The sequence below is a fragment of the Astatotilapia calliptera genome, chromosome 18 (genome assembly GCF_964374335.1).
Source record: "Astatotilapia calliptera chromosome 18, fAstCal68.1, whole genome shotgun sequence".
Taxonomy (NCBI): domain Eukaryota; kingdom Metazoa; phylum Chordata; class Actinopteri; order Cichliformes; family Cichlidae; genus Astatotilapia; species Astatotilapia calliptera.
In genome coordinates, this window is record NC_137439.1 from 27,211,137 (window position 1) to 27,226,310 (window position 15,174).

Genomic DNA, 15,174 nt, shown 5'->3' on the forward strand with positions numbered 1-15,174 from the left:
TCTTTATCAGAGGCAGACTATAAGCAATGCAGACTGTACGCACAATTAAGATGACACGTGTGCATTCACACTCTCTTGATTCGGGACTGGAGTGTTCTTGGCTCGTGCGTGTAGAACAGCACTGCACTGTTTTGAGTCCTGTTCATGGATAAGGAGAGAAGATGAATTCTGATTGTAAAACTGATTGAAAACATCACATTTCCTTGTCTGAAACTCCACTTGGTGCCTTATTTTGCGAGTCACTTGGGTTCTGCTGAGATTCGCGAGTTCATGTCATGAAAGAATCCGCCTGGCCAGGCCTACTGGTCAGTTTGGACCAGCCGGTGGCAGCTTAGGATGCGTTTTAGTGTGACAGTAAATAGATACCATCACCTACAAGGAAAAAAAGATTCCACAACGGATCTTTTTGTCATGTTCCAGATGTTTCTGTGTAACAAACCATCACCTGCCTTAGGTTTCCTTTACATAGTAAAATGTCTAATGGAACAACAAAGAGGCCTGAAGTTAATGAGGTTTTTGATCCCATATCTGTTTAAAGAGAATGAGAGGTGGAGGAGAGATAGCTTGTGATGCTCTTAAGAAAGTATCCTATAGTTCCTGACAAAAAAGTGATTCTGTGGCCCTGATTTGATTAACAAACTCAACAGAAGGACAGAGGAGACGTGGACAGAGATGGAGTAAGCATGTGGACGTCTAGAAATAGATATTCTACTCTATTCTGGAGCAGAGAGGTAAAGCGGAAGCTCCCAGAATAGTAGCAGTGATCAGTGAGTGTGCTTTTTGTGGAGTGTCTCTGAATGCTTGAAGGGGCTTTTGGGGCCCAGACTGACAGAGAAGAACTTGGAGGAAAGGGAGCCTCTGGGAGTCAAAGTGTGTGCGCCTGTGGGTGTGAGACAGTGTTATTCTAACCATGAACTTACATCCGGCTGGCACTCCATACACTCCCACCCCCGCTCCACTTCTCAGTCCAACTACCTGCAGGCGAGTTGTCACATGACCCGCTGTTGGTTTCATTCCTCCTCTGGCTTTTCCTTTTCCTTTCACCATTCGCTCTTTTAATAATCCCTTCTCTTCTCCTGATCTACAAGTATTACATTACCAGACCCCCTGAGGACTGGCGTGCTGTCTGTGACTTCCTGGTGTATTGTATGTCCGGCCTGTTGTCAGTGCGTCGGGTTTCCTGACTAAGTGTCCCTGTAATAGATCACCTTGTGACACTGGTAACACAGTCGCACAGCTCTGGGGTAGAAAACTTGAGCCTCTTATAATCTGAAATCAGTCTCTAAAAGATAAACGTCAGGGTGCTGACCTTCATCTTCATTTGATTCGTCTTCTTCATACCTGTGACAGGATTAATCACTGAAGTTTCAGGGCATCCAGGAACCAAGAAGTCGACTTCTATAGGATAATAGCTTAGAAATGTTTATGGAGTGACTAACTGGTGGCTTGTTGCATATCATATAACCTTTCACATCCTGCCAATGGAAAGTAACAAGGAAGGAAAGTTTTAGCATTGCCAGTTTCTTTTGTTTGGTCCATTGATCAGGAGTTTATGCACTAGCATCAGTGCAAGGGTTACCACGCTATCCACCAGCCCCTCTGTTCATCCACCGTCTGAGACAAGCCGTTTCTGCTCCCTTGAAGCCATCTTTCTGCTGATTGGTTGTCCTCAGTTAGTGGTTGGGGGATGCTATGCTCACAGCAGGAACTGTGGGCTTTCACATATGTTTATTTGAATCTGTGGTCATGTGTATTTTAGCATTTTAACAGTGTATGCACGACTGTGGAAAAACCTACAACCCCAATTCCGAAAATATTTGGATGATGTGTAAAATGTAAATAAAAGCAAATTGCAATCATTTGTAAATCTGAAGTCCAAATTTCACAATAGAACATAAAAAACAAAAAATGTACCTTTTTAAGAAGATTTTGAGTGTTTTTCATTTGATGGCAGCAACAGGTCTCCAAAAAGCTGGAAAAGGAATTGGTACTAAAAAGAAACAAAAGAACATTTTAGAACTAATTAGTTTATTTGTGAACAAAGCAGTAACATAATTGGGTATAAATAGCATGTTTGGAGTTTCTCTTATGTAAATAAAGGAAAATCTGAAAAAACCCTCCAAAACGTGAAATTGTAGAACATTTTCACAATAAAGTTCCTCAACAAAAAATTATGAAGACTTTGAATATCTCATCATCTACAGTATATGATGTCACAAAGAAATTCAGAGAATCTGGAGATTTTTTATAAAACACTGCATTAAAAACGGGCACGATTTAGTTGTGGAAATCAGCGCAGGGACTCAGGATGACTTCCAGGAATCACCGTCTGTGGAACATGGATATGATGGTTTGGAGGTGAATCAGTGCCCATTGAACTGGCAGCTTGAAAATCTGGGAAGACACCATCAGTATTGAAAGCTATATACAGGTTTTAAAACAACAAAGCTCCCATCCAATCAATGTATTTTGCGAGGAAGGTCTCGCATGTTTCAGCAAGACAATCCCGACCCTCATATACTGCAGCTGGTAGAAGAGTCTGGGTGCCGAAGTGCAGCCAAGAGCTTTCACAAAATGGAAACATTTAAAAGAAAATCAAAAAAAGTATTATCATCTAAAATATGACAAAGAAGACACAGGACTGTTGAGCAGACAAGAATGGGAAACATTCGTCTCCCAAAAGTCCAGCAGATGGTCTCCTCGGTTTACAGACTCCTGGTAAAAGAAGACAGGATGCTACACAGGGGTAAACATGGCCCTGTCTCAAAAAAGTTGGAACGTGATGCTGCCATCAAATTCAAAGTGATAGTAAATTTTTTAAGCTTAAACATTTGACTTGTTCTGCGTGGAATAAAATATGAGTTTATGAGATTTGCAAGTTTTTATTTAGGTTTTATTTACATTTTACACAGGATCCAAACTTTTCTGTTACTGGGTTTGTATTAGTTTCAACTGAGGCATACATAGTCTAGTCTGCATGTGATAATATGAACTGAAGAATTCACATTGTCGTCACACACAGAAACGCACACATGGCTGCAGTGTATAGAGTGTGTTGTGTTCCTTATCTTTCACTCTCCTGATCAGAGGGACTGGAAGAGTAGCTTACATATTGACCATACACACCCACACTCATTGCACATGATGATGCAATTCTTCTGACAGGTCCTTGACAAAGCCTACATCTCACACTGCTTAAATATGTCTTGTTAAGTATTTTTACAGAGATGACAGTTTGAAACTTTTGATATTTTGTAAAAAATCTTTATATATTTATTTTAATGTTAGAGGTGTAATGTTGTGGTAATGTTGCAGTCCTTAGTGTGAGCTTGTTTGTGAGGCCTTGGTGAGTGTATCAGTTGAAATCATTAAGCTGGTATTTTACCTGTGATCTTTACCAACTTAAAGGATAAGCATGACATCCGTTCTAGGCTGGGTGGTTTTGTTTTTCTAAAAATAGAAGACATTGCATCCTTCACAGCTGCAGACAGACATTGCTAAGAATGATTAACATCTGAGTTTGAGCAATAATCTGTCATCTATTGTTGTTTCTACTGCTTTAGTTTAGTTATTATCTGTGCTGTCGTCAGAAATATCCCGAAAATCATCATCTCGATGAAAACTGTATATGTAATTTTTATTGTATGTGTTTCTGACACGCACACGTGAACACACTGTGTTAATGTTAGTGAGTTTTGTCTGTACTTAAGCAGCATTTGAAATATATGGATGGCTAAATATGAATTAAGTCATGTCAGTATTGTTTTTCTTCCTCACACTGTCTTTAAAAGAAGAACTTTCAGGTACAACAACTCAAAAACAAAACAAACAAAAATGCTTTGAGAGTGACTTCCGTCACTGTCTCACACTGCCCCCCTGTGGCCTGAGGAAGAAATGATAAGCAGACCGTATGGTTTCAGTTAACCGAATGGCTTCATCCAAGCACTTTGTTACACGTTAGAAGTAGAAAAGTGACGTCAGCGCCAGCATGTCGTGCTTAAAAAGAGGACATTTAGTTTGGATTAATGCATTTTTAAATGTTGTAGGACATTTATTAAAGAATTGATAGATGAATAGTCAGTGGATATGCAGCTAATTAAATGTTTTTCTTTTAAGATGACATTTGTTGACTTCAGGCTCTCATTAAGTGAGAATTTATTAATTCTTCTGAACTGCTGACCATAAAATGCATATTTTAAATACATTTAAAACCTTTGTTTATTGGAAACGATAACATTTTCATGAAAACAAAAACAAATGGATTAAGTAATAATAAATTGTCACTTAATTATTAGCCAAGGATAATGGTTACAGTGTGTCAAGTGCATTCAATGAAGCAGTAAATTTTGAAACTCTGTACTTTGTACTGTAGTTTCCGTAACAGAAAGATCGATTTAATCATCTTCCATGTTGTCTAACGTTACGGCTCAGCTTAAACTAAAACTTAGGATCTGCATTCTGTGAACGCCTTGTCTGGCATGTGAGCTGAGGCTGTGAATGAGCTGGTATGTTTGGTGTCATTTCAATGACACACACACACACACACACACACACACACACAGTCAAAGCCCCTGGCATGATGTATGGCCAGGCATCCAGATGGCACTGAGCGCTTTAGCCTCTGGTGGTATGCATACTTCCTCACCTATGACCTTGGCACAAATGCGCACATGCAGATTAAGTGAGACCCGAGAACCTCGACCCATTCTCTGCTCCCTCTGATCCTGTCCTCCTTTTTATTTCCTTTTTATTTTTGTGTGTCCCAGTCACACCCATGAAGATTTACAGCTAAATCTCAGTCATCATGAATTTTTACTTACATTCACAAACCTGAATTCTGATCTTAAGTTGTGAATATGTTATAGACGTTTCCTTAAATGATTATTTGCAGCAGCGTTTTTATTTGATTAAAAATGCTGATTGTAATATTGGTAGTAACATTACTTTTGAAAAACAGCAGTGAAGAGGAAGAGGAAGCTCAGATTTACCCAATGTGAAACTAAGACATGCGACATGGAATTGGGGGGAAAAGAGGAAGGGGAAAAACTATTGAAGGAGGTTAAAGTTATGAGTTTCAGTACCATGTCAAATGTTCACAAGGCAAAATATAACATGTGTGTTTGTTGGAGTAAAAATTATCTTTGTTTTTTCAAAAGAATTGGAGGCTCTGTGAAAGCAATATGTATTTGCTTCATGTTAAATTCTATCACAACTTATTTATCGTCCTAACCTAGCATCCTTATCAGCTTGAGTTACTCTAAACATGTGTGTATGCCTGGTCAGAAGTATGCATGAAGTAGAGAACAGGATGCACATGGTTTATCTGGCCTTCAGTGTTGTTCTGCACGTTTTAAATGACCCTCTTAAATCCCAGCTGTTTGGGCTGATGGGACAGTGGAAAGCAAACACCACGCGCACTCGTGTGCCCCTTTAACACTTCCTAGAAAGACAACATGAGAGCTGAGGATTATAAAGCTTGGAGGTCTATCTGTCTCTTAGTCTCAGTCACACTCACACACACACGTTCAGTCTTTGTCTCCTCATCGCTCTCCCACATGCACACACCTCTGTCCGCAGTGGATTTACTGAGCATGCCTGCTCGCCCGTGATCCATGTGAAATGGAAATCTTTCTACGAAAGGGGTGATTAGAAAGGATTTGTTGAGGATAATATTTCTCATGACAGCTATGAAATATTGTGAGTGAATGGAAATCATTAAAGGGCTTGAATCAGTGCCCAGCTGCGATTGATCCTAACAGTGAGTTTGCTGTGTCAAGGCCATGGGACAGGCCATATTTCAAGAACACCATTTTCATTAAGTTTCCACTTTTAGACTTTTACTGCTCGAAACTCAAGTTAGCGGCCGGTGGTGACGGCTTACTGAGAGAGAAGAGATGCTTTTGTTCATAGATGGGAGAAAACAAGTGGGAATCACTAGACGCACCATAATATGATGTTATCACGACACTTCACTGACAATATGATATTGTTGCAGTTTTTAATATTTTGCAATATGCTGAGTATTGTGATAACATGTATTGCAATTTAGCAAATTATGCTTTCAAACTTCTTTTTTTTCCCACCCCTAATAACCAGGTGGATCTAAACCAGTGTTACAGGTAAAGATTGTACTATAAAACAATAAAAATGCTAACGGAGCCACTGTGCCACATATCCACTGTCGGCACCCCAGGCCATAGCTTCATCAGCTTCCTCTCTGGTCCTTGCTGAATCAACATTTTCCAAGCAGCAGTGAACTCAGCATTGCAGCAGCAGAGCCAGCAGTCAAAGTTCTTCTTTAGTATCGTGGAGTAGTGAATCATACCATAGGATTTACAGTGGTTTTCACAGTCAGTGAGCTGAAGTCATCTTTTAAGGGGAAAAGATTTGGTCTCTGATGAGAAGTTGTGGGTGGGTGGACGTCGCTGCCATTTACTGTAAGGAGAAATGTCTTCTTACATGGGTGCTTCTTACTGCTGGGATCCCAAATTAGCTGTAAGCAGAATTTATCTGGGACCTTAAGAAGAAACAGGTCTGTAATACAATGTAACACTAACCCACGTTGCATGTCTAAAGAATTAACTTTGAAATGGTAATTCATTATTAGAATATTAGTATTCCTTTACAGGTAAAAGCCTTCTTTGTCAGGACTCAGTGTTTTATTGTGGAGAATAGAAATCACACTGACCATTTGACAGACAATAGGTCTGTTGGTGGAAAAATATACTGATATTAGGGAACTAAGCCAGCAAAGAAGATCTTGTTAGCCTGTGTTCTTTTAATTTTTTTAAATTAATTAATTAATTTTTGCTACATGTGATCATTCATTTATTTGTCTTGCATTGATTGTTTTTAACCGGCAAGAACTGGCAGTTAATTAATCGTGAGGAATAGAAATAAGGGGTCATGTTTTGTCTGAGCTGTTTGCCGGTGATTCTGAAAAGACAAAAAGAGAGGTAATGTGAAGGCGCTGCACTGTCGTAGAAAAAGCAACTGTGTTATTGAAAGAGGAAGTCAAGAGTGGCAGAGAAAGTATATGAAACTGGTGCAGAACGTGTGAATAGCGAGACAGTGGTGAGGTGTGCAGTAGATGTGACGGATGAGTTGAAGGTGGGGGTGCGATTACATCAGGAATGAGCTCTGGGCACCTTCTTGTTTGCGATGGTGATGGGCTGAAGTAAAAGAGAGCCTGGAGAGGTGGAGTTATGCTATGGTGAGAAGAGGAATGAAAGTTAATAGAAGCAAGATAGAATACATGTGTGTGAATGAGAGTGAGGTGGATGGGAAGGTGAAGATGGAAGCAGCAGAGGTGGTGAAGGTAGGTCAGTTTAAATACCTGGGGTCATCCAAACCAAGATAGTGTGAACATTTAAATATGTTGAAGAATGAGCTGCCAGACAGAAGGGAAAGAGGAAGACCACAGAGAGAAGCTGTTGTTGTAGTGAAGGAGGACAAGCTGAGGAGGATGCTAGCAATAGGCTGAGACAGAGGTAGAAGTAGAGGTATCCCTTTCATTGAACCGCAGGTAGATACATTTCAGGTGAAGGCTGCCGGATAATTGAGAAATCTTAGTCTGACAGTAAAAGTGGTTTTATGAGTCACATGGACTTTTTTTAATGATAAGATGCAGACACACTGAAGCCATACATTTAGTTTTGATAGCTGATGACCTGTCGTTCTTTTTAGAATCTGTAACTAATTCAGAAACTATTCTGCAGATTAGCTTATCTATGACTTGGATAGGTACTATCACTTGGACATCTGTTCATGCAAATAATAAATATAATACAAATTCAAAAGAAATGTAATACTTTCCACTATATTACTCACACACTCATACAGTGCACCAGAGCTATACTGTCAGTTACTACCCTGATTATGTTTCCACCATACAAGCCCCACAATCAGGAGTAGACATTGGGGATTTCATCCAGCTCCTGTTGAAAAGCTTAGTGTTGCCCCCAGAGCCTGAAGCCTACCCACCAACAGTCATAAAGAGAGGAGGGACCCAGGATTTGCAGTCCTTTTAGTCTTTCAGGATGCTTAACAGTCTCTTAAAGGTAGGTTTAAACAGGCTGCGATGCCTGGGCTGGGAACACTTTATCATTACACCCACAGCTTGTCTGCTGTGCTCTCCATCACGGGGACAGAGAAGGCGTTTACATGTTTTAACAGGCTCAGCTCTGTCCCCCCTTGACGCGCGCGCGCGCGCACACACACACACACACACACACACACACACACACACACACACACACACACACACACACACACAGACACACACACACACACAAGATGAGTGTATTCTGATGATGCTGGTGAATGAGCAATGCACTTTGTATTATCCACATGTCCAGAAAAAATGCAATCTTTTCCTGCAAAACAAAAGCTCTACTTTTAAGGTTGACGGGTGCTTATCATCAGCTACAAACCGATTTTTTAAAATTCAGGTTGGTGCGGAAAAATATTTTCACAGCGTCCTTCATCGTTGCCCTTCACTCTTATCAGTCTGTGGAGCAGCCTATAACTGAGTGTGTTAACTTCATCAGGGGGCAGCTGGTGGGCAGCAGTGACCCGGCGTAACACCGCAGCTCAGCACCGCTTCATTTATCATGGCCTCAATTCACCGCAGATCCCTTCTGTTTTCTCGTCTCTCCTGCGGCTCAACTTTTCTTTCACTGCCTCTTACTTTGGACAGTTTATGCAGTTAAACATTTCAGATAAACAGGAAAGGTATCTGCTGTTACTCAGCAGTGCTGTGTTGTTTATACTGCACTGTAGAGGTTTTTTCATTTCGTTCTGTATGCCTACACGTTTGACATGATTCAAGAAAGTTAGAAACTGAATGGACAAATGTATCATTAGACACTTTAAAGAGAGAAATACACTGATGGAGGGCTCGCTGTATGACCCCATTTCAAAATGTGCGCTTCAGCGCTCTGTGAAAGTCTGCATGGAAAAATTGTTTAGGAATTTTAGAAAAATGTGTATCAAAGTAAAACATGCTTAAAAAATCACATTCATAACTAAATGGTACCTGCAGTCTGAGTTTCTTGTGGAAAGTATGGATGCCTGCTTGTTATCAACCCACAGTTTGAAAATCCAATACCCAGAGTGGGTATTAATCAGTGGATACTGCGTTGCTTAGTTTAACTTCTATGAAAACACCATTGAAGCACAGTTTTAGAGAAGCCTGTGCTGTCATACATCTTTCTTTCAGGGCAGACTTTCCTTACTTTAGGAAAACAAACATACCCGCATGTATTGCAGGAGTTGGCATCTGGATGCTGAATTAACCTCCATCCATTCCAGACCAATTCCCAGGCTCTGAACTGCTAAGCAGTCAAAATCCTCACTTTCAAAACTACAGCAGCTGGTAACCTCAGTTCTCAAATACGTGCAGAATGTTGTTAAGATCATAGGTAATGCAACACTGTGAAATCCCACCCGTCATGACTATTTTTAAGAAATGTTGTTGGCCATTAAGGTTGAAAGCTCTTGAGATTTTTTACTCCACTAAAAAAGTAAATTCATATAAAGAGGTTTCATTTAAGATTGAGCTGTAAGAGGGATGGAATAATAAAACACGAAACACGAATCCATAGCAGGGGTAAAAGAGGAGAGGTCAGCATGTACTGCTAGAGTATGAGTTGATATTACTGCCCTATAAATACACTAAAAACTTGGACACAGTAGGTGTCTGAGGACCTGATTTATAATAAATGCAGAATCGCTGACCTACAGTGTGTGTAACTGTGTATTATGAATGTGTGCATCCAAATCGTATCACTTACATTTGCAGAAATAATTATGCGCAAACCATGTGTTTCTTTGGAGGCGTACGCATATCACGGCTGATAATTGATTTTATATTCAGTTCTACTCTTCCAGCAATAATGGAAATGACATAATCGAGATAAAAGGTTTATTCTGCAATTTTTTTTTCTAATGCAAGTAAGGTAAACCACGACATTTTGGATTTAGATTTTGAGCGAGAAACAAGAAAAGAAAAGAAAATTGACAAATTCTAACTTTAAAAAGTGGTGACGTCATGGTGACGTCAATATTGACCAAAATAATAATTTTTTAACTTCAATTACGCAGTCTTGCTGCTTTTGTTCCACTGCTGTGTTGTGTTGCGTGCCTCTCAAATTTGCAGAAGTCTGCTTCCGGAGGACCAGATCACAGAAAAGAGGAAGAGGTGGAGGAATGAGAGCAAAAAATGAATGTTGTGCAGTGGGCCATAAATAACTGGCCTAAGGACATCAGCAGGACTGGAGTGGAGTCGGAGATGGAGAAGAGAGCGAGAGGAGGCAAAACAAAAGAGGGGCGAGTTTTAAGGATATGAAAGTGGAAGGAATAAAGAGTGACATGGACTGAGGGGAGGAGGAGATCATGCATGCGTAAACAAATACTCTGTGCTGTCCCAGAGTGCTTTAAAGATTTTTTTTTTTTCCTCAATGGCATCAGTTGGAGCGATGGGGAAGTGTCGTGTGTGCGTACGCAGATGCACATGCGTTGTTCTTTTATTCTATTTTCCTCTTCACCCAGATGTCCATACAGCAAGGTCCAGATGGCTTGGATGTCCTCTATACTGGAGAGCTTTACACACACAAACACAGACAAAGCAGCATGGCCATGTTTTTCTCCCTCTCAGAGGGAAGATTAACTCTCCTCATTAGGGCTCCCTCCGCCTCTCCACCTCTCGCCTGACACTCTCCTCCCCCTCCCTTTCCTGTTGGCTTGACTTATTCTCATTGGCTGCTTTTATCAGGACCACAGCTGAGTGGATCACCGTGGCTACAGAACACTGGAGCGGGGAGGAGGTGGGATGGGTTGATGTTGCCACGGTAATAGAAGAGGCGACCACTCGCCAAATCATCGAGTGGGGAAAAAAAAGTGGAAGCGTGTGGAAAGCGGGTTAGAGGGTTAGGGCTCGAAAGGAGAGGAGGGGGGGAAAAACAATAACAACAGGCGAGGGATTAGGCATCGACCGAGCAATCAGGAAGTCCATTTAGGACAAAGCAGAGTCCAAAATGCTCCCAGACTTCAGTCGGCATCGTTAGAGCCGAGCCGCTGGAATGAATAAAAAACCACACAAAGAAGGAAGGAGCTAATTCAGGTGAAATATGAAAGACGTCACCCGGACGACCGCTGCCACTGCTTGCTGTGATTTTTCACTGCCGATGAGTAAGAGGAGGTAAGCTGGTCATGGTAGTGCCTGGGGCATGGAAATGGAAACGGAGAGAGCCGTCGCTGGATATGAGGAGCATGCGTCAGCATTAAGGAAGGGTGAACAAGAGTCAGAGAGAGAGAGAGAGAGAGAGAGGCAGGCAGTGACAGCAGAGATGAGCACAACTGAGCACAAGAGAGAGATTGAGGTTAGAAGCTGATGTGAGGATACAAGCGGAGCCTGTTAGACTTTTCACCTTCTGTGCCACACCTTGGCTTCATCCTCCTAACACTCCCACCTCTTGACTGCAGCAACTCCAAGGACCCAGGCTGGAATTTCATTGTCTGAGGGACAATAATCCTTGCTGAATGACTTCTGAATGATCATTTTCACACCCCAGAAGCTTCTTAATGCTGCTGACATATGAAAAGGACAGACCGTTCAAGAGGATTGCATTCTGTATATCTTCTCAAAAGCGGAGCTACTCCTGCCTGCACGAACTGAATTGAGTTATTCATTCTGTATTAAGAAGTATTGTTTGCAGATTATCAGCACAATTACACTTCTGAAAACTGTTTCCATGAGGATCAGCAGCTTTGTTTTCAGAGACTAGTCAGTTCCTGTCACAAAGGTGTGAAAATGAAGAACTCATTGTCCAGCCATTTTAAACGAATGCTGACTCAACCTAAACGATGAAGACAATGAAGGTGGTATTACTGGATGCAGGAGTGACAGCAGAGTTAGCAGAGTAATAAGACGTATTGTGCCAGGCGTTGCGGAATAATGCAACGCCGCTCCGTGAACGACGCCCAGAATATCGCACTTGTCTTCCTGCATGGATGTCGACGCGAGCTGACTGACCGACTGAGTGTGTGGGTTGCTCACTGGGCTGGAGCAGCAGCTATTTGAGGACACGTAGCACCCGAACAGGTACCGGCTGGGTCTCAGAACTCCACCATGGGGGAGACGGCAGAATACCAGAGACTGCAGGAGACAACAGAGTCGGATTACCAAAGGCTGCCTAGCGATGATGAAGAGGTAGACCTGTGCAGTTCCCTTTATTTTACAGTAGTAGGTAATAGTAGGTAATGGACTAATTTCAGCCAGCAGTATGAACCTGTCAAAGGGAAATGAAATGATGATTTATGCTTTCGTAGGTGTCTCTGTATTTCAAATCATTGCCATTGTGAGCATTTATCTTGTCTTGTTCAGTGTCACACTGGCCGTGTCATGTCCAAAACACTTTGGTGAATGTACACAGCTGTTTTCCTGTGACATGGCTTTCATTCCTCAGTCAGTGTCGGGCCGGGTTTCCCGACATTTCAGCATCCTTTTTCCCTTCGTGTCAGTTTGCGTACTGATGGTTTAGCACCTAATCAGGTGATCAAGGTGGTCCATCATTTTTAGTGTTAAATAATGTGGAAAATTTATAAGCTTTTTTTTCCTTCCCCCAAACAGACTCTTTGACACGTCAGAGCATAAGGGGTAAACAAAGACAGGTGTAACTACTGGATGCCACTAAGTTTACTTTAGTTTCAGTGGCATTGCGTGTTCATTGTCACACTATCCCGGCTTGCTGAAACACAATATTACAACGGCCATTGTTCTTAGTAACACCTGTGGCAAGACATACGTCTGCTGAGGGGAAAAAAGTCTGGTTGGATTGTGCGAACATAACTCCACTTCATAGATCTCCCAAAGTGCTCATTCATCTGTCAGACAGTACTAGCTCTTTTACCCATGTATGTCAGTAGCGCCCTGCTCAGCCACCACGTACCCACGCACAACACACGGCGCTTCTCGCCCACACACGAGGCCAAGTTATTGCATGCAGAGCCATGAGGTCACTGATGAAGTGCTGCAGAATGAGGTTGGTGAGAGGCAAACTATGACATTTTATACCCTCCCACCTATTCTGCAAAGCCACACACAAACACACACACACACACACACACACACACACTATTTCACAAATACTGTGAAGGCCCGACTCTTTTTTTTGTTTGTTTGGCTTTTAGGCTGGCCGTTTAATTTCCACATCAAACCATTGTGAAACATCTCTGTTGCCTTTTTTTAATGTTTTCAACATCAGAAGAAAATGTGTAGAATCACTGAACTCAGAGCTAGATAAATAAGTTCACCAGGTCGGTAATTCACCGTTTTACCCTTTTTTGTAGAGATGTTGTAAACTGAATAGTTTCAACAGTCTGCAAGGGCATTACATGTCAGGGGTGTGTGTTGCTGTCATGTTTAGGCTGGAATAGATTATTTAAAATTAGGAGTTGGCTTAAAGAAACAAGAAAAAACTGTCTGGTATACAGTGTTGATAGTTTGGTCTTTCCTGTATTTTCAATGTGATTAAAATGTGGCTAAAGCAGTTATTACTGGTAACTAAAACTAATTTTGAAAGAACAGATGAAAGTACAATAAAGGTAAAAATTGGACTTGAAACGTATTGTGAATAATAATAAATAAACAAAAAAATACAGTTTTATTTATATAGCACATTTAAAAACCTGAAGGCACGCCAAAGTGCTTCACAGTAATACGGAGAAACAACATAAGTACAGATCAGGCACTAGCACAGACAGAATGGAGGCACTAATAGACCTTAAGAGTTAAGTAAAATGGGTATCAAACCTCAATACAGGAGGAAGGTCAGATCGTGAATACAAAAATATCTACTAAGAAGATAAAAACAGCAGTAAAATTAATAATAAAATAATACATTAGATAAAAAGTTTAAAAGGGGTATTAACTGGTCAGGAAAGCCAGGTTAAATAAGTATGCTTTCAATCTTGATTTAAAGGATTGGACAGAGTCCGAGGCACGAATAGAAGCAGGGAGATTGGGTGCAGCTGAGGCAAAGGCACGATCGCCTCTGCTCTTCAGTCTAAACTTAGGTCTAAAACACACGGGAAATGTTAAGTCTTTGTTCATTTGGTCAAATATTTGAAATTGTGATATGTAAGCTGCCTGCACAATGTTTCTTTTTGTATTTCTTTTTATACAATTTTTACTGTAATGTGTATCCTAAACTTCTTAAAGTTATCCTGTAACAAAGTAAACAAAATAAATATCAAAAACGAATGAAAGCTTAACTGAAATGTGTAATTTCTACCATTAAATGTAAAAATGAAACAAGAAAATAAGAAATTAATTCAAAATTTAAAAACAAAAAATCTAAATTTAAACAAAAAACTAAACACAAACTGAAAATATGTAAAAAAAAAAAAATTGCCTGATTTCAGTATGGTGAGAATTACAATTTGAACTTTTTCAAAATGGATGTTATTATTTATTTATTTATTTTTTACTAATTTACTTATTATGTTTGTTTAAACATTTTATGGTGACTTGTGTTTAAATGGAATTGGGTTCAAATTTGACTCACTACCGCTGCTACTTCAAGCAATGCCCTGCGCTGGTCTTCCCTGACATGTACTGGGTTTCAGCCCTCCGGGACCTGCTGTTGATAAGCAAATATAGGGAGAAGATAAATGAATGTGTAGATGTGTGCGGCAGTTTAAATGTGATACTGTCCTGTGTGTGTTGAGGATCTGTGTGCTAGTTGAGCAGAGTTGAACCGATGGACGCTGCAGCTGTTGTGCTCTGTTTGGGGCTGAATCAGATCAGTCTCCTTCCACAGCTGCAGCTTTGTGCTGAGTACAGCGGTTTTTCTAGGGTTAGCTTTCAGCGCCACAGCCTGCAGCTGCCTCATCTTATTCTGAAACTGAGTGAAAAACACTTAAGGGTAGATGTACGGAAAATGTAGGTGTATGGAAAATACTTATTGTGTTATTAGAGTGACCATTTTATTCTCCACACAGATATCTTATGGATGTTTTTCCCCCTGTGGAGGATGAAGGGATTAGCGGGCAAGCTTTATCTGAAAATGATGAATTTGTGTCGGCCGTGAGTATGGCTGGGCATCCACTGTGTTTGGAATAATATGAATGTAATAAGTAATTTCTTTTGATTGAGCTACCTGCTGTGATAGA

General features: G+C 40.8%; 1 protein-coding gene across 4 annotated transcripts in view; it reads left to right on the forward strand.

Moving 5' to 3' along the window:
• Nucleotides 1–15,174, forward strand: part of tnk2b (tyrosine kinase, non-receptor, 2b) — a 55,304-nt gene that overhangs the window by 12,363 nt on the left and 27,767 nt on the right. For 3 of the 4 annotated variants that reach the window (XM_026148702.2, XM_026148704.2, XM_026148703.2), the window contains exon 1: nt 11,365–12,211. The exons of the other annotated variant lie outside the window; for it this stretch is intronic. In XM_026148702.2, coding sequence (XP_026004487.1) covers nt 12,131–12,211 — 81 coding nt within the window. In that variant the 5' untranslated portion in view covers nt 11,365–12,130. Of the gene's footprint in view, nt 1–11,364; nt 12,212–15,174 lie in introns of those variants that run through there. 4 annotated transcript variants of the gene reach the window in all.